Raw genomic sequence first — 23,251 nt, forward strand, 5'->3', positions numbered from 1 at the left:
TCGTATGAGCCGAAGTGTAATACAAAATGTAAGCTTTGCACCTCGTTGGGAAGGGATAAGATTAGAAATGGAAGCTTCTTTAATACCTTCTTGTTCGGGAGTGAAGAAGAGATAAAGATTGGTTAATACTTAAGAAAATTTACCTTTCTTTTCCCCTACTTAACCACTTGAAGACTATTTAGAGGTTATCCATATTATTATTATTAAGAACCATTCAAAGAGTATTTTCAGTAGACGAAAGAATTAGTGACAGAATGGGTTCAGCAAACATATATATTTAAAATAATTATTTGAATTCAATTTTTTATCTAACTCGGCTTAAACTAACTTTTCGTCTTGAAAGTAATATTGCCACTGCCACTGCCACACATTAATCGGTAGCAAGGGATTGAAATATCGCATTGTTGTAAAGTTCCAAAAAGCCCAGCAGAATTGCTCTTTGCTGTTTCTGAACATCGATTTTATACGCCAAGGAATAGCTACATATACAAAATCATACACAATGGAATAACTCCAGCATTTTTCAATCACTATATCAAAAAGCTTAGGCAAAATGATACGGACAAAAATGGAGAGCTCAAGCTGCGGAGACTTGCATCACCAGTCACGATCGCAGCAAAACTTCAACTCAACTGAATCAAAAATAAGGGAACCACCCAGCGGAACAAGGAACTGAGGATTGGTCCACTGATCAAATACATATGTTACACCCACACGACCACAGCTACGAACTGTAAGTCATGCATAGACTTGGTATCTGCACTGGAGCAACCCATCCCAATGTATACATTCTAGTGGTATCCTAATGGTATTGCGTATCTTTTCTAATCCTTCTTCAACTAATAAGAAAGCAAAACTGAATGGCCTAAATCTACTACTTTATAAGGGGGCTCAGCCCTTCTCCTTCCCAACCAAGCTTAAGCATGTGATCTACAACTTTCAAGCTCAACTGCAAGCAGAAATCAGATCAGGTCACAACATTGTTTATTTTGCATTAAGCTTTTTAAATTCAATAACAGGTCCCTCACCACCAGGAATTATATGAGTGATTATTACCCTCCTTATAACAATTTTCAGACTGCCAGGAAAACTGAAAAATTAAAGTCACTCTAATTTTCTATATAAAAGATCAATCAGCTATAGTAAATCAATTAGGTCAATCAACTATACAAATTCAATGGCATACTTTTCCTAACTGGACCTGGATAATATTGCATATAATAAATCCAAGAATCTTAAACTGACTTGAATCTGAGATAAAAGGTGGAATTCAACTTACAGCTGGATCAGTAAAGATTATCAATTGTTTATCAGCAGTTGACACCAAGAGATTTGTGTTATCATTGTTCAAGGCCAGAGCTGTGATGTCCTGGCCCTCTCCGAGCCTCAAAACATGAAATACCTGGAGCGTACAATACATTTCTTGCATGTTAGGAAAGGATAACCAACTAATAGTGAGATCTAGCAGTAACAATGGTTAAATGCTGTTCCAGGACATCTTACCGTGAGCAAATTACCCTTTTTAGACTCAAAATAGGCATATGCATACCATGCTCGCAAAAACTAGACAACAGGTTTGTTCAATGAATGGCATACGATGGCATATATGAGTGGTTACCACTAACTGTAACATAAAGAGAAAATGCAGATGATGGAAGCTGCTTATAACTTCCACCCTCCATACCTTCAATCTATGCAGATCCAGGAAACAAACTGAGGGGATAGGTACATCCAAATTGTTCTTTGCCCCACTTTTCTCTGGTTCCAGACCACAATCCCCACCACCTGGTTCCTTTAAACTAAAATCCATATTTGTATTGCAGGTTCTATCATTTTCCGAACAAGAGTTAATTCCAACCAAAGCATTCTTCCCATCAACAGAAATTTCAATGCAGCTGATGCTGCCTGAGAAAGGAAGTTGTGCTCTAGCAATCGGTACCCCATTAAGAGTAAAAGTGCTTAGAGTATTTTGAGATTTGTCCCAAGTCATGACCACCCCCTCGGAAGAAATGCTAACAGCATGGGCCTCCACACCAACCAGCCTCCTGATCAAGCGACCCCTTCTTATGGAATGCAATAAGACATCAGAGGAAAGGGAGCCAGAAACAGCAATTCCAAGGTCTGAACTGACACAACAGCACAGAATTTCTCTGTGATGACCTCGTAGGACATGTATAGGACCTTCAATACGACGCCTCCTGCTTTTGTCTGCCAAGATGTTTGCCAGGGTACTACTGGTTGAAGGTGTGCCTGTGCCTGTGGAAGGCTCTGACATGCTGCTTGAGCGCGAAGTAAATGCCCTATGTATCTTCCAGAGCAATACAGTAGTGTCCCGTGATCCTGTGACCAGATAGTTGCTATCTGGGGAAAGAGCAAGACAAGTGACAGGAGCAGAGTGTCCAATAGCTGTTTCTAAGGTTTTTGCACCATCTAATGACACTAGCTTTATACTATTATCCACATGCCCACCTAAACAAAGTCATTCATGTAAAAGAATACGGATATTAGTTTATTGAGAACATCTTTCATTTAAAATTAAGTAGAAACTGACAAACAGATAACATTGCTAAATTGAAAGTACATTAAAGTGGCAGTCCTAAACCGAAAATGATAGTCAGAAGAAACTATGGAAGTAAATGAGGATCCTAAAATTAGATCCTTGATATTTCTTAGATCATTTGGGAGGGAAAGAAAGCACTTTAATGTACTAAAAAATATGTAAGGAATAAAATGAAAACTCACCAGTGATGATTTCTTTATCACATGTGATGGAAACAACAGCTGTACTTCTGATTCCCGACGAAGCAAATGCAAGTGCCTGCGGAAATTGCCACTCATCAGGACCTGATCCAGCTGGGCCTTTGAACATGCGCATAAATGTTCCACTGGCAGAACTTGCCGAGGCTTTTCCATGTTGAAAAAGAAAAGGTGCACCCTGACCATCCGGGGTGCTGGGTTGCCACTTGTGATGGGCTACATGTGCTGCTGGTGCATTTATATCAGCAATTATAACAGTATCTGAAGATGCATGGATGGCAGCAGCAGGTAGATTGCAACGTTCAGGGGAGGGAATAGGATATGGCTTGACTTCTTTTGGATTCCGAAAGATAGTCTGAATAAAATTCAAATCAGGTACTGAATGATTAATGAAGCTTATTCTATATTTACATCAAATGCATCATATTTATTTGGTGCCTTCTAAGGTACCTTCGTGTTCTTACTTTGCTTCTATCAACATTAGATGGAATTTCACTTGAATATTCAATTGTAGTTATTTAGAAAATCAAAAAACAAAGTTACAAATGATTTCTCAACAACGTCCACCCATAATTACGAGATGGGTCAGCTAATAAAAGCCTTTCAGAGTCCTTGGCCTCTCATTGCAGTCATTAAGATCTCAACCAATATTGTTCATTTTAACAAACTAGACGACATACATAGAGAAACATAAGCATCCCAATCTTTATTATGAGACATGAAAGCACAAGATTTAGCCAAGAGCAGACCTGCAAGTGAAGAACATCTGCTAATGGCATCCTCTTCAAGTGAGGAACAGTCAGGAGCTGGGATGGGGTTTGTCCAAAGTAAGCAATCTGGTCTTGGGTAGCACGCTGTTGTACCTTTGGTTGATGAAAATAGAAACAAAGAAAATGAGTAAAATACCTAAATCAAAAGACATTATAGCAGAGAAAAAGTATACTTACTGTATCCGAAATCTTATCAATATCGACCGTCCCTTCATAGGTAATGTAAAAGAAAACATTATTTGCCAGTATAGCTTCTTTACCGCGTTGCTTATAGCTGCAAAAGTCCAATTCATCAAACAGTTGAAATGAAAAGGTGGAGAGTTGATTAAAATCAGAGGGTTATTTTTATAATTGAATTAGACTGAAAATAGCAATACAAACGAGATAAGCATGTACAGAAGTGGTAAGGATAGAGGCATTCTGATAGTAACTTACCCAAATATGAGATCAATCCATTCATGCAAATGTGCAGACACATGCTCGCTCTCAAGAGCCATCCGATGCTTATGTATGAAATCAACCGGGTTTTCCGCCCATGGAGGAAGATTTACAGAATCTGAAACATCAAAGGTTTATAGGACTAGAGCTATCAACATTTCCATAACTAGACCATGGCCCACAGATGAAACTAAAAATTACTCAGCAAGACATACCGAGTCTTCCCCCTATCTGTGTCGTACCAAAGTCAATTAAATTTTCATTGGTTAAGATCTCTGGGAGGAAAAACAACTCGGGAACCTAAGACAGCCAGGAAATTATTGATTAGAAAGTTACAAGCATTGTTGGTTACCAAAATAATGACATTATAATAATTAGGCAGACCAGTTCCTTCAAATCACTCATGTCCTCAAGAACTCCATTCCAAGTAGCAGCAATATCGGAAAACATACGATCTGCATGATCAAATTTTCCACCTTGCAGTTGAATTGAAAGAGTTGTAAATGGTTCAACTCTAACAAGATAATATAATACCTGCAATAGAAATATCAGTACCCAGGTAAGACAATGCCACAAGGACGCATTTCAGAACAAATGATTATTTGATAGAACAACCCAATTGGCAGTTGTTTTATTCATAAACAAACACAAATAAAGAAAAAATATTAAGAAGAAAAAAGAACAGCAAATGGTAAGAATCCAAATAAATAAATAAATAAATAAAACACATATGCACATGTACCAAACCCAAAATCAATTATTGGGACTCAAAATGTGATCTAATAATTTTATATGGTGCAAATAGTGCTCTAAGCAGATTGCTAAACAATTAAGACAGGATGCAGATGCTGACACGGAAAAAAAAAATTGCGGGACAACTTTATCATTTGATTGCACAGCTGGTGAACTTTTACAACTGCTACCTCTCGTCCTGAATATTTTTCATCCTTTAGGCTGCCCTAAAAGTTTTGTTGACTTTGATTGTTCAAAAACTTAGATGTAAAGGTTTTAACATTAACAATAGTAGAATAGCAAACGTATACAAATGAATAAAATCCATGGACTGAAGAGCAGGGTCTAATTGTCATAATGAACTCCAACAAAATCGCCAACTTTAGATAATTAAAAGGAAGGTTAACATACTGTCCCAGCACTTGAGTAATGAGAACCATAATGGAACTTTGGGATGACTGGATCATCAAAGCTAGAATATCTCTCTTGAAATTTTTTTAGCCGATCAGGATTCAATGCACCAACAGGCTGCAAGCATGTGAGTCGCTGTAATGAGAATTCAGAAAAGACATATGTAGAGTAAGTGGAAGCAAAATTCTTGTCATTCCACCTTTGAAAGATCTCGGTAAGAAGAAGGATTAGAAAGATCCAAACTCTTTGAATTGTAATCAGAAAGAATCCAAGGGAAAACAGGATACTGCAAGAAAACAAAAAGAAATTTAATAGTAAAGGTACAAAAATCTCCATAAAGAAAAAGAAGGGAAAAAAAAAAAAACCCACCTGAGTTATGTCATTATAACTACGCCCGGCCAGAGTATTGAGCTGCATAAGGTATTCAAAATTGCTGATCTGCATAATGGTTATCTTTTACTTGTTAATATTCAGAAGCCAGACTAATTCAGTAATTAACTTGTGACTGAGAAGAAGATTAAGATAAACTAAAGTCTGTTTTTTACCTCCCACCTAGCCCAGCGCTCCATGAGTTGAGTTCTCTTGAGAAGCTGCTCAGGTCTCTACAATAGAAAATCAACTACAAAATTTTAACATAACAGCAAAGACTTCTAATCATTCAGCTTAAGTTCCAGAATCACACACAAAGACCAAAAAGTGCTAGCAGGCACAATAAGTTGATCCTTGAAGAAATATGCAAGTTCAGAACAAGCTGCAAACCTGGGTTGCCAGATAAATATTGTTCAAGTGAGGAGGACGTAATTGAACAATAGCTCGATAAGCATTTCTTCTCCCCTCGGTACTCTGGGAACCAACAGTTAAATACATAAAGGTTCTTTGTTGGACTTTTATATACATAAACAAAAGGAAGGTAAATAGTTGGGCATCTTTCAAATTGTACCGCAAAGTCAAAGAAGTAGTTTGACCGATCAACCATAAAAAGTTCCAGAGCACTTCTTCTTAGGAGATATCTGTAAATCCGCAGTAAAAAGAAAAATAATAACCAATGAGAAATCTGAGAAGATAACAGCAAAATAGTAGATGCTATCAGAATAAAACACTCAAATTCTTCAAGTACAAAGACAATTAAACAAATGCAAAATAATTACTACTAAAAGTTGCAACAACTTTACCTTCGGCTATAAATTTGATGGAGGGAAGACATCAACCAGCTGCGATCCTTTTCTTGGTTTCTAGATTCAGAAGATTCCGTTCCATCCATAACAGTGTTTTCAGTTGCATCAACTATGAAATTTATTCTCCTAGTTGTTACCTGAAAGATATAACAGAATCCCTAGCTCAGTAACAACTTGTCAGCTTAAAAACTTGAAATGTTGTGGCATTAAATTTCATTTTCATGTCCTAAAAATGAGAAACATGTAGAGCATCCCATTTACATTCAGTCTATTGGAAGCAGTTCAGTGTTTAGCACCCACTACTATTGAGCAGAAGGGATATAATAAAACAATGAAAGCAATAATGGTTCCTTCAGCAAAATAGTATCCTTAACCCAAAACAGAATAGAGTTTGCATCTCGTAAGCCAATTTTTCAAATCAAAGGCCATTTCTTACTAATTGAACAGCAGAAAAATTTTCTTCTGGCCAAACCTCATACACGTTAATGACATTTCCTTATCGTCATAGCAGTCTCTGGGATAAAATCTGCTAACTTGATTGATGTGAAGAGCCTATGGTTGAGGGCCATCCAGGTGAAAAACTTTGTGCTTGGGAATAATCATTTTATTCTAATAGATGTCTGCATAGCCAGCTTTAGGCTAGGTCTTCCTGATGAGAGTTCAAGCTCTTTTGAAGATTCAGTTTCCATCCAGGCTGAGATACTCAACAGTCCTGTCTTCAAATAGACAGGTACGAGAGTTCATATGGAGAAATCTCTTCCATCGAACACTGTCCAGCCTTCTGCGGCTGGGGGAAAGGGAAGGTTCCCAATGCCAATTTATCAGTACCAGTATGATACTCAACATTAAACACTGGCTTCACTCTTCAGTTATGACTAAAATGCTCTAACCAGAAATGCATTCGTTTTTCTAAGAACATAGATTTAGTCCAACCAGAAAAGCATTCCTTTTTCTAGAGAACATAGATTTCTAAGTCTATATATCTCTAGGTATGTTGGTGGCCAAGCAAGTCTTCATAATTAAATTTAGATATGCAAGTTCCCCCACATTTTGATCAGAATTACTTGGTTCAAGCATGTATTAACTAGCTTTTACATTTGAATGGGAAAACAACTATAAATTTTTATTCGTTAGTCATATTATGAGAAAAAAGGATGACAAAATTGAATGAAAGCACATAACTAAGGAAGTCTTTAGCCAGGCTTGTCAAATTTACCTGAAAAGTTCCTCGTATAACCCTCAGTGGCCGGACCATAGATGATGGAAGCTCAAGAACAATTCTTTCATCAAGGTCACTAGGAACATATCCTGGTGCAACTGCTGGTGAACTTTCTAAGTCTTGGTCACCAACAAGTTGAGCATCAATAGACTCTGCAGACTGCTGCAGGTTTTCCTGAGTTGTTCCTGATGGTCTAGGCTGATTCTCCCCACCCTGTTCTGTGTCGTAGGCTCTACCATCTAAATTATCAATTTCTGAATGTTCATCGTCTTCATTTATTCCCTCCATCGAGATTGCTTCTGCTGCCAGAACAGGAACTTTCCCCTGATCATGCTTCCTCTCAATTGTATCCTCATAATTAGCAGCAGCACCAAAATGATCAGACCCCCTATAATTCCTTCTCAAACATCTTCTCATCCTTGAAGAACTTTCCATAAAGTCTAGCTTCCAGAAGACCTATAAATTTGTTATATTTTCAGGAAAACCTCCTCAATACAATACATAAGAATTCAAATAAAGAGAAGAAGCTTATGATATGATAACAATAAGATAAGTTGTCTCCACACATACACGTTCAGGACTGCACAGAAGGTCCCCAAGTGGCCCAAAAAGGCTATTCATCTCTATCAAGCAATGGATAAGTTTGCGCCATTCACGAATCCCACTAGATAAATGATGTTGAGCAATCACATCAACTTGAGCCCGCCTATCAACCTAGACAAAAAGAATTAATAAATAAATGATTATGGTATCCAACTTACACAAGCAATTACACCACAAGGCAAACACTATTCAAACCTCTGATCGCTGCATGTTTCTAGCTAAAGCAAAACTCGCAACAAGGACCGCAACAAATTTGTAAGATAGAGCATTGAAATCTTTCCCGTAGACTGATCTTGTGTCAAATGGTTGCATACATTCCATCCAGGCAACTCCCATTGCTTCAGTAGTATTCCATCTTCTCACTCGCTCCATATCACTGGCATTTCTTCGCTGTGCAGATGTGGCCATTGCAACTGCACTAAGACCCCTTCCAGAACCAATCTTCGCATTACGCTCAAGATCACGTGCCGCTGCCAATGCAGCAGCTTTTGCTGCAGCCTTATCCTTCGGAAGAGCTGGTATTTTGTTAGTTACCTCCAGCGGTTTTTGAAAGCTTGAAAAGGTGTGTAGCCTAGTTGATTTCCGCTCCAGCAAGGAGGAGTCGCGCCTAAGCTGTGCGGTTGTTGCAGGAACTGGGGCTTCCCCCCCTGCTGCACCAGCAGCAATCATTGCCAATGCCATAGCAGCAGGTGGTGATGCAAATGCAGCTGCCCAAGCAGGAGAGATCATGGAGAGAGCAGCCTGAAAGAAACATAATTGAAACATATAAAAGAACTGAAAAACTACAGACATTTCATGTAATTATCAAATAGAATAGAAGGAACCCCAAAAATAAGAAGCTAACTTGGATCAACACCATGTTAAAGGAAAACATTAAATCACTACAGTTATCCGAGAGCTTTAAATCTTTACATATATGCACTTCTAGTGTATGTCCACCATGGCCTCAGATGCCTCATGCCAAATAAACATGGAATGATAGAAAACTAGCCAAACAAGTCAACAGCAATCACAAACGGCAGATATCCATGAGGAAAAATTGTTGGCTTCTTCCAAAAGAATCAACCATATAATGTTTTAAAATAATCGTATTTAACAAAAGACAATAGACAACATAAGCAAATACAATAATTTTGATGACAAGAATTTCCACAACCAGTGATGGTGAGGGAGGGGTGGAGATTAAGGTGAGGGAAAAGACAGATAAATTACACTACCTCTATAGGGAGTGCATCAGCAGCTAATGCACGATCATCAACGATAAGAGGATTTAAACCATCAGCAGTAGCAAGCTCATGAATTCCAGCCAGAAGTGGCCGCCACCTCCGCAATACTGCAACAAATGGAGGCAAAATAGCCTCCAGGTACTGTTTCCGAAGAGGCTTTCTATATCTGCCAACAGCATGCCATACCTGCAATGTACAAGTCAAGGTAACTACAAAAACAAACTGCGAGAATCAAGACCGTCATTACATCTATCTGCAATGCAGAAGGGCAGCAGCAAAAAGCTTTTCAACAAGATCTTGCACACAATTAATTTTCAGAAGGGATTGAAAGCTAAGCAAAGCATAATGCAACTTGCTAATATGTACAATATTTCAGTTTCACAGAGAACTAACCTCAGAAAACAGAACACAAGATGCAACCAAGACTCTCTGTCTCTTTGAATCAGAAATAGGCATGTTTAAAACAGGTGAAAGTACACTGCAAAACAAAAAATGTAAATAAGAATCCTGTATTAATTAATTATGAAGTCCAAAATAGCAAATATATTCCAGTAATGTCTTTGAGAAGGGACTAAAAAAACAAAAAATAAAAAATAAAAAGAATCATTGAGCAGCATCTATATCATATGATAGTGATTGTTGAAGATTTTCCTGCCCATATGGAAATAAGTATGCAATCATATGGAAAGTAAAAAGCAAGATTTGACGAGAATAATGCAAGATGAGTGCATATATATTCTAAATACACATACACCTTTATCACGAGCAAATGAAATCCCATCAGGACGTAAAATGGGTCATAGGAATTAGGCGATCAAAAGATCCAAAACTACATGGTTCATGCTAACCCATTATGACACAGCTACACTGATGAGGGTTATGTCAAAGTACCATAAGACTACCTGTACTTAGGCATCGACCCATATCAAGAGTTATTACCTAATTCAGCCCAAGCAATCATGCAGCTTGGACCAATCTGCAATGGTTAAGGGGCGAAAAGCATGATGCCCCACCCAATATTCTCAAAGTTAAGTAGTACTTTAGTCTAAGCCTCTTATAAATCATAAAGAAACAGCATCATAAAACTCTAGCTCCACACTAGTTGGATAGTGTATATGATTCCTTCCCATGCATTCCACTCTGTCCAAGTCCAGATTTGCTAATCCCTTAGTATAATAACGGCCATAGCAGCAACTAAGTAGGTTCTCTAGAAATCTTAGAATGCAAAAGAAGTCCAATAGTTTAAGAATTAAAAAAAGTAGTTTAGAGGAAAAAAATCAGGCAGAAGACTGCATTTTAATAGACAAAATTAAAGGGAAAAAATACAGTGATTACCTCCACAACAAGGCTGATCGCGGTTGTCTCATTGACATTCGAGAGTTATTTTCTGAAGATGCAATTCCTTCTGACAACCTATCCTCTTTGTTTCTCAAAAGCATACTGGTTTCCCCATCATCTTCCTCCCTCATTGATAGGAGCACCATTCGGAGCATACATAAGAATGGTTGATCACTGTCCAATAACTGGTATAGCAACGCCATTCCACCCATTCCAGTACCTGATCCTCCACCTATACCAAGGCCACCACCAAGTCCAGACTCATCCAATAATAAAGCTTGGAGCATGGAAACTGACTTCTTTACTAAAGGAAGTTCAATCCAGTTTCCGTTTGCATCTTTTTCCAAAGCAGACCTCCAAGATTCCCAGCCACTGCCGCCACCACCAAAGACAGCTGTTTTGGAAGGAAAGCCAACACCATACCACAATCTGCTCCTGTATTTCCAGCCCTCAGACAAATCCATGGCAATGCTCCCATATGACACGAAAGCACAATAAACAGATTCGTAAGGCTCCGCTGCTGCTGCTGCTGTAAGACGTTCCATCACAGAAGCTGAAATTTGCCCATTTGCATCAGCCATTGAAGCAAGGACCTTAAGAAAATCTTGTATTAGTGGATAAAGTAACAAACTTTAAGGTAATTGGAGCAAATACAAGATATGCAAAAAGAAAAAAAAAATCACCCACAGATGTAACCACCATATAACTCATAATGCTTCTATTGGCGAAAATTATGAGCAGAGTGTAACTATATCAAAGGGTAAAAAGATTCTAAATACATACATCAAGAGGAAGTCCTCCAGAGTCACTGGATTTGCGATCACCTAGGGCTTCAAAAGAATCCCGATCAGCTGATGCCAATGAACTTGGGCGATTATTCAAGGGAGATACAAGGGAGAGTGGAGATGGGGAACTGTCAACAACACGTGATGCACAAGAGAGCTTGCTTTGTAACCGCAAATGATCTTCAACAAGCATTAAAATGACTATAGCATTTTCAACCAATGCCACAGAAAGATGTGCAGCATTCTCTGCTTCTGCCTTAGCCTCTTTTGGTGATAAACCCTCAGCCGCAACACCAGCAGCTGCTGCAGCAATAACTTGAGTCTACAGAAAAAAAAAAAAAAAGAGCTTGATGTATTTGTAAATGCAATTCTTTTCTCCCCTAATCCAGCTAAAAACTGATAACAAGTAAAACTGTTATTGATAATTGTCATCATTCTTGTCTTTTAAGTTCCACATATATGTCAATTAACCTCAATATGATCAAGTTCACAGTTTATATACCCTCTCTACCAGCCTAACAGTTTTTTGATTTGACACCCTGACAAGGTACAGAAATGCTGCTATGCTTTTTCTGTTTCTAATAAAATTATTGGCTTATTGCTCCACATGCCAGGCTCATTTGTTTGGATATGCCCATGACGGTGTAAATTCTGTTATTTTCAGATATGCCTAGGTCTAATAGAACTGTCCTATATTAGTTCAAAGTACAAAATTTGGAATTATCGCCTTGTATACCCCATATGGGTTCTTTACGTACCTATGGTTTTAAAATCTTGAGGTATTATATTTAACATCACAGGAGATATTGATTAAACAGAAAAAGGAAATCAAGTAACTAATAGCTCAATCATAGATCGATCTGTCAAGAGCAATGACGAGATGCAAAACGTGATGCAGCAAGCAAGGTATCCGCATTTATTTCTCCATTTTGGATGGCCTAAGAGATGTAAAGACATTAGAAATGTCTATTTGCTGAAGAGGCAGGTAGAGGGGTTTGGCATTGCGGTTGGAAACCTCAATTTTTATTTCATTTTATTTTTTCAGTTTCGAAAATTGCTTTTGCAAAAAGCAAGTGAATTGATATTTTTACTAAAGGCAGGTTTAAGATCAGCAGTTTATGAAAATTAAAAAATTCAATATAGTAAATTAATAAAATTCTAAACCTGCATTAGAAAGAGAAACAATTATCAAACGTTTTAGGGTTGTCTTTAGCTATAATTTTGAACTATCTTCCATATCCAAAATTGCATGAATTTAGAGCAGAGAGAACTACTCATTCCTCAAATCCAATATTTTCCTCTTTTCTGAATGTTTGTATGAATTAATTTTGCAGTAGCTGCCTCAGTTACTTTCTCCCCTTTATGTTTTAAAAATATCTAGCAGAGAGCAAGGGAAAATAGAAAAATCAATAATTAAAAACTTCCTTGCAGCTGGCTTCATTTAGATTGAAGATTATGGTGGGACTCTTGAAGACCTCCATACTATAACAGCTTTTACACCAGTTACAAAATGCCAAAAGAAAATCCGGAATGTATTAAAACAACCAGGATTATATCTGTCAAGAAGAGAGAACTTTGAAACACAAAACTTACCTGAACCTGCAACTCTCTTGCAGCAAAATCCAACAACCCACCCAAAAGCCTTCGCTTGAATATAGGCAGTGATTCTTCACGTCTTCAAATCATGAAATAAATAAATTAGAAATTACCAGGTTTGATTTCAATAAGAAAAAAAAATTTGTTGCTTAAAAATTTTTAGATTCAGATATATAAATGAAATATTACATAAAGCTTTCACAGCATTTAATCGTGAAGTTAATACATAGAAAACTACCATGGGATCCACACTGACAAGTATCAAATTGACAATTTCTATAAGCACTTGTAATGATTTTAACCATCGTTAATCAGTATCTGTTCTCTGCTGCAAGGGGATTACTTTTTGCAGCTGCGCTATAGCTGCTTCATATACAGGTCAGATACTAATTATTATTCTCGGGGAAACAGTTTGCCAAAGCATAAGCCATTGACTGATAGGTCAAGACACGCTGACCACAAGGCAAAACTATTCATTGCTCGATAGAAACTAATAAAGAGCAAATAGACAGTTATATGTTCCTTACTCTTTTGAACTACTGCACAATCACTAAATGCCCTCTTTTGCACTATTATACAATCAACCTCTCCAATTCAGAATGCAATATGGTTGCATACTGTCAACAACCAGGAATTCTTCATCAACAATAAAAATATTAGAAATAAAAGAAGTTGTTTAAAACGATAGCACCAAACAAATTACAGCACAGATATTTGAGAATGCTAAGGACATTAAAAAATAGCAAGCAACAGCCACACAAGGTATAAATATGTGTGGTCACAGCAGAAAGACAAAAACAATGTCAAAAGGCAATATTTCCACCATGAGAATGCAAACCCATCACAAACAGTATTTATAAAGAGATAAAGTCACAGTTGATTCAAGCATCAGTAGCAACAATCATGATGCAAATCGATGAAACTGATAATCCAATTTGCTTACAAAATGTATAAAGAAAGAAAACAAAATTTCCACAGAAGTTGATATTGGATAAATAATACCTAACTCGTTGGTCTCCCGTGCTAGATCCCCCAACAATAGAAAGCCATTCTGCACAATGAATTGCTGCTTCAATATCCTGTAACAGGGAAGTAATAATAAATGAAAAAGAAAAATCAAGTGGAGACAAACATTGAAGATGGAGTTAGAACATGTTACCATAAGACAGTTAAGATAAGAAAAATATGTACCAACAACAATATAAATTTTGTAAACTCATCAAGTACTTCATTTTACTATCTTTACCTGAAAAATATTGCTCTAGAATCATTCAATCATTGGCGGGTTACTAAAGCAACTTTATCAAATTAGGTGGCTGGCCAAACCAACATCTCACTCATGGCGAGTGCAGTTCTGTTAATTTAACGGACCAAACTCCAGAGAAAAATTACTAAAAAAATCTGAAAACAAACACTTAGTTTTTCTATTCCAGATGTATCTCAAACTACTGTCAGGCATAACTTAACACATTTCACATCTTCAATATTCATAATCTCACTCCAACAATATCCAGCAGGCTGGTTCAGGAGTAATGATGCATAATTAGGATTGCCAGCTTAATCATTATATATACAAATTATATAAAACTTTAACTCTTGCCAGCATGAGTACAGCACTACAAGCCATCCATAAGTCAAAATTGGGAAGCCAGAAAGATAATTTCAGCAAAAAAGCATGTTTCTAAACAGCAAGGAAAGGAAAGAATAAAGTTGAGATTTGTTCTGATTTCCAGGAGGCAAAATTTTTAAATTTGTGAACAAGCACTTATTGCAAAGTTGATCGTGTATGGAAACAACTATAGCATTTCATTTCACATTCTATATTGTGCAAGTTGATTATGATATGGATGCCTAATCCCCAGTTTCTAGAAGATATGTGCGAAAAATTATATGTAATGATTGGAAACGATACCTCCGTAAGCAACATAAAGACAAACATGTAAACTCCTATTCTATAAGCCTGTCTCCCAACAAAGCAAAACAAAATTATGTGAAAATATAGATAATAATCCACCTTCCAGCCATCCTTCTGGCGCATTGAATGCTCTAACATTATAATCAAGAAGTTATGTACGAGATCCTCAATGTCCCCTAAGCTTGCCAAACTTGAATTTTTCATAGCGCCCATCTGCGAAAACCAGAACTGAAACTGTGAAACAAATAATTCAATTCACCAAATTAATTAATTTACCTTCTATTTAAGATAAAATGTCCGTAGCATAACTAAACATCGTGTCTCTCATTCTATTAAAGATTTTAAAAAAAAAAACTCCACAGAAAGTAAAACCCAGAACAAGAAAAGATAAAATCACCTCATAATTGGAGATTAAAACCTCCAGAATCCACTCAGGCCATTCCTCCATTTTTGTTAGACTGTTTCTGTTTTCTGGATGACTGCAAGCCAAAAACAGAAGATCCTGAAATAATATAGGAAGCAGCAGCTCAGAAACTAAAAAAGAATATTGACAACCCTGATCACGAAACTATAAATGTGAAATTAAAAAAGAAAAATAAGCTATCAATACCTAATTGAGATATTGATTTGTTGCGTTAGAGCACCAAATCAAGATCCCTGCTACTTACAGTAATTCAGAACACTACCGCTACTTCCTTCTGGTACTTGGCTTCTAGCACTTGTAGAGAGAAAGTGTAATAAACATACATAAAATATTGACCAGGATTTAGTTAACTAAGTACCTATTCTACATCCAACACTACGATCAGATGATTGGGTAAGCAGCATAGTGCAACCATATTATAAGATAAAGGAAGCAACTCCAGTTGATTTTACAGTGGCGCCCTAGAATTATAAAATTGCTGCATAAAGCTCTTCTAGCTATAATATCTGGCTACATCCAAGTGGCAGGATAAACTACTGATTGTTTAAATCCACCTTCCTAAGATACAACTCAGCTCAGCCTTAAAGCCAATCTAGTTGGCTTAGCTACATACAACTGATGTTAAAATCTCTCATTAGCAGAATTAAGTCCACTTTCCTAAAATAATATATAATCATGAGAAACTACTTCACTGACCTCATTCAGTAATTTAAAAGTTGCATCCCCCATACTTATCTTATCAACATCAGGGAGGAGAATTATGGAATAATGTCCACTCATCCTTTCTACAACTAAAAGAAATTTAAGGCATATATTAAGTCCTAGATAACATACGATAGCCTCACGAATAACTATAATTAAGCCATATAAAGTAACATCAACTAGTTTATGTCCATCTGAAATTCCACATAATAGACATGCAAGTATTAAATCTTTTGTTCCATATACCAGAAGAACTGAAGAAGCAAATTCTATTAAAGAAACTTCATGAACAACACATATTGCAACTAATAAACACATGAACATGCAAACAAACAGAAAGCAGTATTAACATAAATACAATACCTGCAATGCTCGACTTTGCAAAGCCCTAGATGCATAAGGCAGCGAGCGCAGAAGAACCAACAGAAGCTGTAAGTGTTCAAAGCGATGACCGGAATCATAGAAGTTCAGCCCATCCTCTGCTGAAGAAGCATTGATCTGTCAAATAAGAAGGGAAGACATTTTCAATATCTAATTGTCCATAAGTGCAAGAAGTTACAAAGAAGTCAGCATTCAAGATAATGGAAGCAATGAATGCTTCCTTCGAAAAGGAGGTTTCAGCATGTCATAGAAACAACAAAAAATCAGAGACTCTAAGTCTCTAAACAGTCTTAAGGTTGCATGATAGGCATAAGATAACATCTTTTAACAAAAAATTTCTTTTCAGTTTTCATGTTTACAGGCATTGCCAAAGGAAATCAAAAATAGAAGTTCTGAAACAAACCAAGAACAAACGAACTAAACCAAATATAAAGCATGGCAAATTACTCACAGCAGAAAGAAGGAAATCCTTAAAATCCTCTAATTACAACAAACAGGTAATACTCATTCAACACAGTAAGCAAGTTTGCGTGTATCTTGATCAGAGGTCAGAAGAATGATAAAAGACTTGGAATTTAATATGACAAAGTGATTACACTATGTGAAGAAGAAATATCAAGGTTCGCTCTTAAGCCTCAACTTTCTGGCACAACCTACATGTATTATCAACACATGAACCAATGTAGTATCCTTCAAACCCCTCAGTGCATAAAGTATTAACCTACACTAAATGTATAAATTACAAAGGGAAAAAGACAAAATTTAAAACAAAAATGAATTTATAACTTCTATTGTGTTCTCCTGTCCAAAAAATTCATATAAAGGACCAACATAAGCCACAAAGAGAAAAAGGTTGAGTATATGTAGTTTGCACGGACCATAATTTTTAATTTACAAAAATCAATGGAATATATGAGACTAAAAGGGGGGAAATGAAAAAAATACCGAAGCTGCCAATAAAGCTGTATAGACATTGGTAGTCATAAGCCTATTTGGTGCTGCTTGGAAAGCCTTCTGCAACGCGAAAAGTAGAAGAGAAACTTTATCATCAAACATTGAACCACCCCCTTCATGCAGTGCCCCACCCAAAAGGTAGCTTGTTGTATCTGAGGGTGCACATGAACCAAATTTCAAATGACCACATGTCACTAGAGCACCCAGTAGCCCAATAATTGCCACAACAATACCATCGCTTTTATCATCATTGTAAACATTATTTCTTGCATTATCAACACTAATTGAAAGACTGATACCACCAACATTTTTAACAAATGGATTTTCAGAAACAGATGACACCCTTTCAATTCTCAAACTAGCGGAAGAAGCAGCAGGGCTGCCAGCTGTATCAGATGGTTCAGATTCAAAATCTTTCTCATATGAAGTAAAATCCTTTACTTCATTGTTCGGATGTTTTTCTGGAACTTCATTGCTCGCATCTAGCTCACTTTCCTCAATAGATAAACTATCATTACTCTTTGTCATTGATTCTGAAATACTATGATCACCAGCTTTAGCTTCTCGCTGCAGCAGAACAAGAAGTGTTTCTATCCCACCACAGGTTACAAATGCCTCTGCAAATGTATTAGCCCTTGCTGAATTTGGCTGTACTACAAGCCTGTAAATCAGATGCAACACCCGGGCAATCTGGAAGGAAGGAGTCATTTTTAGAGTATTAATGATTAAATGACTCATAAAGAATACCTTCAAACAACAAATTGAACTGAGTTTCATATCCATACAGCAAAACAGTAGATATATAAGTACTATCATTATCTGGTCCCAAAATCCAAGACAGACAGAAAAAGATGAGAAACAATTCTCGTCCTGTATGATGACCAACCAAAATAATTTTTTTTTAAAAAAAAGAAAAAAACAGATCCATGAAACTTGTTATTTAAACTTTAGATCGTCAGAAATTAATGTGTCTCAACAGCATAAAAAGGTATACAAATTTTGCTGCCTGATGCAAAGCACATTCTCCTTATCATATATGTTGCTCTAAGGACCTTTAAAATAGAAAATAAAATTTTAAATATTTTTCATCATAATTTTATCTGGTTAAAATTGTCTTCTGCAAAGTAACTTACCTGATTGGATTGAGGACAGTCAACAATAAAGCCAAGTAGACACCGGAGATCATCCGCAACCATTGATGGAGATGCTGCTCCTATTAGAAGTTCAATGATCACCAAGAGTTCATCAACTAGAGCATTCAATTCACCCACAGGACGTGTTGCCTCATCCAGTGAGAATGTACTCACGGAGTCCTTTTCACGAATTGTCCAATAGCATCTTCTGCATCCATCAAGAAGCATCTGAATAGCATTGGCATCTCGCATTACTGATGACTCCGAGAAAACCATGTCTGCTAATGATGATAGAAGCTTCTTTTGCAGTCCATAGTTGCATAAGCTCCAAATTTTGAGATCCAACAACAATGTACTGAAGAGCTGCACTTTCAGTGTATGATTAAACTTCTGCGATTGGCACAAGGAGACGACAGATGCAACAAGTTCCTCATCTCCTACACCATTATGCTTTCCTCTATCCAATGAAGACAAAGTTTGGAGAAGATACTTCAAAATTTTAGAAAGAATCTCAGGCCCTCTGGTTCTACACAATTCTTCATTATTTCTGGGGTGTTGAATTGCTATGGAAATAATTCGGAATACTGGGGCGGCTAGAGTAGCTGTGGCTAAAGACAATGAATCACTTCCTTGTTCGGGTTCCAGACTATCTTTTTGTACATTGCTAATTGCAATAGGAAGTATGGACATAGGACCTCCATAGGCCAGGGCCCACAGAGCCTCCACAGGTCGCATTCGCATTGCAACATGGACTTGCCCAAGAACCTCAGCTGGTCGTCGCAGCATGCCTGATTGGAAATTGAAGAAAAGGCATACATGTGACTGATATAGTCAGGACATCATATGAAAAGTCACTACGGCCTAACCCTTCCACTATACGAAGAAAAAACATAGAAATGGTTTGCGTACCTGCAGCACCTGAAGGGGAAGCATCTGGACAGAAACGTCCACTGAGCAAACTTGGATGATATAGAAGGTGAATGCCCCCTCCAATCTCTGCATCCAAAAGAGAACTTTCCTCTGCCATAGTTCGCACATGATCATTTGTTGCTAGCCAAGGAAGTCCTGCGCCATTGCCAAAAGTAGGCAGCACATCCCCACCTCTAGAAGCTAAGCGTGCCATCTTTTCTGGGCCAATTGGCTCCTTAAAGATATAAACAGGCCCCATCTCAGCAAACAGAGGGCACTGACGACGTCTACGTTGTAAACCAGCCATTGTAGGAGGGGGGTTTGTTCCAATGCAGCAAAAAGAAAGTGGCTTGGAGATCCTAGGAAACTCAAAAGGGCGAGTTTCATACAATGATCCGTCAATATACAATCGCAGCTCACTCTCTGCTTTCCCAAGTAGTCCTTGCTTGCAAATGTGCTCCAAACCAATAAAATACCAGCATTGTGGCTTAAATGCATGGGTAAAATGCAAAGAAGCTTTCTTGCCTTTTCCGCTACCGCTTTCAACAACCAAAAACTGTGCATGAAAGTAAGCCTCTACCCCCTGGTTATCAGCAGATAAGAAACTAAAAAGTCGTGGCATGTGAGCAGTGCCTTCACCAGCAAGTGCACTGGCAGCAGCTGCAGCTGACATAGCAGATGATTTCCCTGACTTAGCTGCTGCAGCAGCAGCAATTGCTGCAGCAGCAGTAGCAGTATTCAATGTGTCTGCAAATGATTCAATATAGATCCACGTTGCAAATGCATATCCATTGGTAAATGGCCAGCGGCTCTCTCCTGGACCAAGCAAACCAGAGCTTTCACCATCAAACTCAAAAGTACAAGCAGGTCCCTTTGACTCCTTTCCACCCATTGCCTTCTCCAGGGCATGCATTAAGCGAGGTGCCCATGCAGTGGTAAGTGTTCTTGTAATAACTTGGAACCATCTGTGCAAATCAATGACATTAAGTGAATGGCCTGCCAAGTGTTGGATGCACTGGCATAAGGGAGTACCATCCCATCTCACCTGCGCTGTTGAATCAAAATCCTGAACAAAGATCTTCTCTGCTGACCCTAAAAGAACTCCTAACAGACCAGCCATAGAGCACATTGCTCTATTTCTTGTGCATGCTCGCAATATAGCACGTAATCCCTTTACCATCCGTGTCCTAGGTGACAAGTAAATCTCGCTATCCCCCACCCAAGGAAGCCACGGAATGAGCTCACCTGCCACAATAGCAGCCCGAGAGTTCAGCATCACACTAGGAGGATTGTTATCTTCATCTTCAAAACTTTCAACTCCACCCATTGTGGCCAGAAGTGAATCAACAACCAAGTAAGCGATGGTCTCAGCTTCCTCCCCATTTTCAAAATGCTCAACTCCACTGACAATGTTCTTCAGCTTGTCCAAGCTTTCAGGTTTTCCCATAATAGCAGAATCCACTAAATGCAATAACTCTGGAGACACATTTGGCACAACAGCTTTTGGCTTAGACTTCTGTGGTGAACCCATGGGAGAGAATCCAACATCTTCAAAGTAAGCAGAATTTAGACTGGTTGATGAATATGATGGTTTAATTGTAGAACCAAATTGTCTATCAGGACCAGGGCTTGATACAGAGCGATCATGCCGAATTTCAGACATTGGAGGAGAATCATGCTCGGCTCCAAAATTCAAAGGCAAATTCTGAGAGGCATCTTCAAATTTATCAAATGATTGCCTCTCATTCTCTGAATAGGATGATCGGTTCAAGTCCACGTTATCAGCCGGCACCAACACACCAGCAGCCTTTTCTTGATCTTTCAAAGATACCTGTTCAAACTGTTCTTCATCCATAACTGTAGTTACATTATTATTATCTTTATTACTATTATTTTGTATCTCCACATCACTGCCAGCACTGGAATTTACATTTTCTAGATGAGATGTTCCTAAACTATCCTCTACAATACTAACTACTTGAGGGATCTCTGAGTCCTCCATAGATAATTCTTTGGTTTCCTTCTTTTCTTCCTCTTCTTCCATTAGAAGGACTTAAAAAAATTCATCCGAACTATTTACACACCTATAAAAACAAAGATAGAATTAATAAATTAAAGCTGAACAACTAAGCTAACACAATATGATTGCATTGAAGAAATGAGTTTCAAATCAAAGCTAGCAACCACTCTTTCTTTTAGTTCAATTAAACATGTTATTTCACGCATTCATGTATTATTTGTGTTTCACTATGAATTCGCAACAACAGCAAAATACAGCATCATGTAGTTGGATACCTAAAACTCCAAATCAAAAGGATAAGTAAAGCAATTGATGATCTGAACCATACGGATAATATAATCAATTTTTAGCGGATCTAGCTCATGAGAAACATTATTACAATGCGTACAAAAACACGCATTATATCTAAATTATCAAAACAAGATCTCTAAACACAGCAATAAAGCCTATTAATACAGGCATAATAATACATGTTACACTTAAACATGTACATTAAAACCAAAAATAGAAAGACGAGAACTAATTTTGAAAGAAATGATCAGAGACAGATCAGATTCGAATCGCCATTGCTTAGTAGAAAACATTGAGAAAAATGTAAATGAGCGTACCTTTGAAATAAATAAAAAAATGGATCGGCCTGGTTCGATTTTGATTGCAACAGATAAACAGAAATTAAGAGAGAAAAAAAGAAAAAGAAAAATCGAGGAAGAGAAGAGAAAGGGAAAATAATTAAAAAAAAAATGAAAAATTGAGAATTGGAGAAGACGAAAGAGGAGGCGAATTGGGCGCGAGAGAGAAGAAGGATATAGCCAGTAATACTAATAAGGCCCTTCTTCTTATGGTTGCCCAGTCAAAAACAATGCAAGGAGTGGTTAATGGATTAATACTATATCCAACGTCTTTATTATTATTATTTTATTTTAGAAGTAATAATTATTAATATTAATAATAATTGAAAAGTCTTTGTTCTATCTTACCTTGTAAGTGAAGAAAATGGAATTTCGTATCCCGCTTGGACGCACCAGATATAAAATGACTCAACATGCGTTTTTCGAATGTTGGCTTAAAAATCGATTATGGCTCATTTTCTATTTTCCTTTTTCAGCCTATTCAGTTTGCATTTGAAATTCTATTTGATAAGATTAAAAATAAAAAAATCTTTTCAAAATGAGATGAATGTGATTTTTACTATTTACAGAAAACAGATATTAGTTTTCATATTTTATTGAAAATAAAATTTATTTTGCCATAAAAAAACTAAACCTTATTTTGAATAAAAATTTTAATTAAAGTTTTTCTCTTTATTTCTATAAAAAGAAACACCGGTCGGTCTTAGATCAGTCCTCGCTTGCAAAGACGGGTTAGAATCCTGGGCCTAAGAAACCGTCAAATTCTGTAAAATGGGCCTTATTTTAACATTCGAAGTTATTTAAACAGTCGTACTCTTTGATGAAAGAAGAGAAAGGGATTTCCTTTTTCTTTTCTTTTTTTCTTGAAACAGGGAAGAGTGAAGGTTGGGAAAAGAATTACTTTCCTTTCCTTTTAGAAAGAGAAATTAAGTATCTTTGTAATTGTATATATAGCCCTCATTCTTGCCCCAAGATGCAGAATGCCATGCAATGTGAAAGGTTGACATCCTATGGTTTTTCTTGAATCCTATTTGGTTAAGAAAATTTTTTACTTAAAATTTGGATATATATCTATTTATATACCAAATCGATAAATCATTAATACATATTTATTAATTTTAAATAATATAATAT

The 23,251-nt window shown here is 37.1% G+C and overlaps 1 protein-coding gene across 1 annotated transcript; it reads right to left on the minus strand.

Annotated features, from left to right (window-relative positions):
* Positions 1 to 443: 443 nt before the first annotated feature.
* Positions 444 to 22,355, minus strand: LOC8258466 (BEACH domain-containing protein C2). Its single transcript, XM_015728832.3, has 32 exons — positions 22,097 to 22,355; positions 19,469 to 21,552; positions 18,560 to 19,347; positions 17,418 to 18,116; positions 16,455 to 16,589; positions 15,363 to 15,467; positions 15,065 to 15,178; positions 14,053 to 14,129; positions 13,048 to 13,129; positions 11,453 to 11,776; positions 10,667 to 11,262; positions 9,725 to 9,809; positions 9,323 to 9,517; positions 8,301 to 8,846; positions 8,073 to 8,216; positions 7,500 to 7,958; positions 6,281 to 6,420; positions 6,049 to 6,118; positions 5,868 to 5,951; positions 5,654 to 5,710; positions 5,478 to 5,546; positions 5,308 to 5,394; positions 5,109 to 5,225; positions 4,350 to 4,499; positions 4,181 to 4,265; positions 3,963 to 4,083; positions 3,705 to 3,801; positions 3,507 to 3,620; positions 2,743 to 3,112; positions 1,685 to 2,469; positions 1,280 to 1,402; positions 444 to 949 (listed from the first exon to the last, which is right to left on the minus strand). Exons 2-32 carry the CDS (start codon positions 21,510 to 21,512, stop codon positions 875 to 877), a joined length of 8,937 nt encoding a protein of 2,978 aa, XP_015584318.2. The 5' UTR covers positions 21,513 to 21,552; positions 22,097 to 22,355; the 3' UTR covers positions 444 to 874.
* Between the last annotated feature and the right edge of the window lie 896 nt (positions 22,356 to 23,251).

Source organism: Ricinus communis, chromosome 1 (assembly GCF_019578655.1).
Source record: "Ricinus communis isolate WT05 ecotype wild-type chromosome 1, ASM1957865v1, whole genome shotgun sequence".
NCBI lineage: Eukaryota > Viridiplantae > Streptophyta > Magnoliopsida > Malpighiales > Euphorbiaceae > Ricinus > Ricinus communis.

Bases quoted from the DNA above. Each gene is read 5' to 3' on its own strand.
- LOC8258466 (XM_015728832.3), bottom strand. From the start codon at position 21,512: ATGGAAGAAGAGGAAGAAAAGAAGGAAACCAAAGAATTATCTATGGAG. The intron at 15,179-15,362 runs GTGATTTTATCT...TGGTTTTCGCAG, and splicing joins TTTTAATCTCCAATTATGAG to ATGGGCGCTATGAAAAATTC. The intron at 2,470-2,742 runs GTGAGTTTTCAT...GACTTTGTTTAG, and splicing joins TGATAAAGAAATCATCACTG to GTGGGCATGTGGATAATAGT.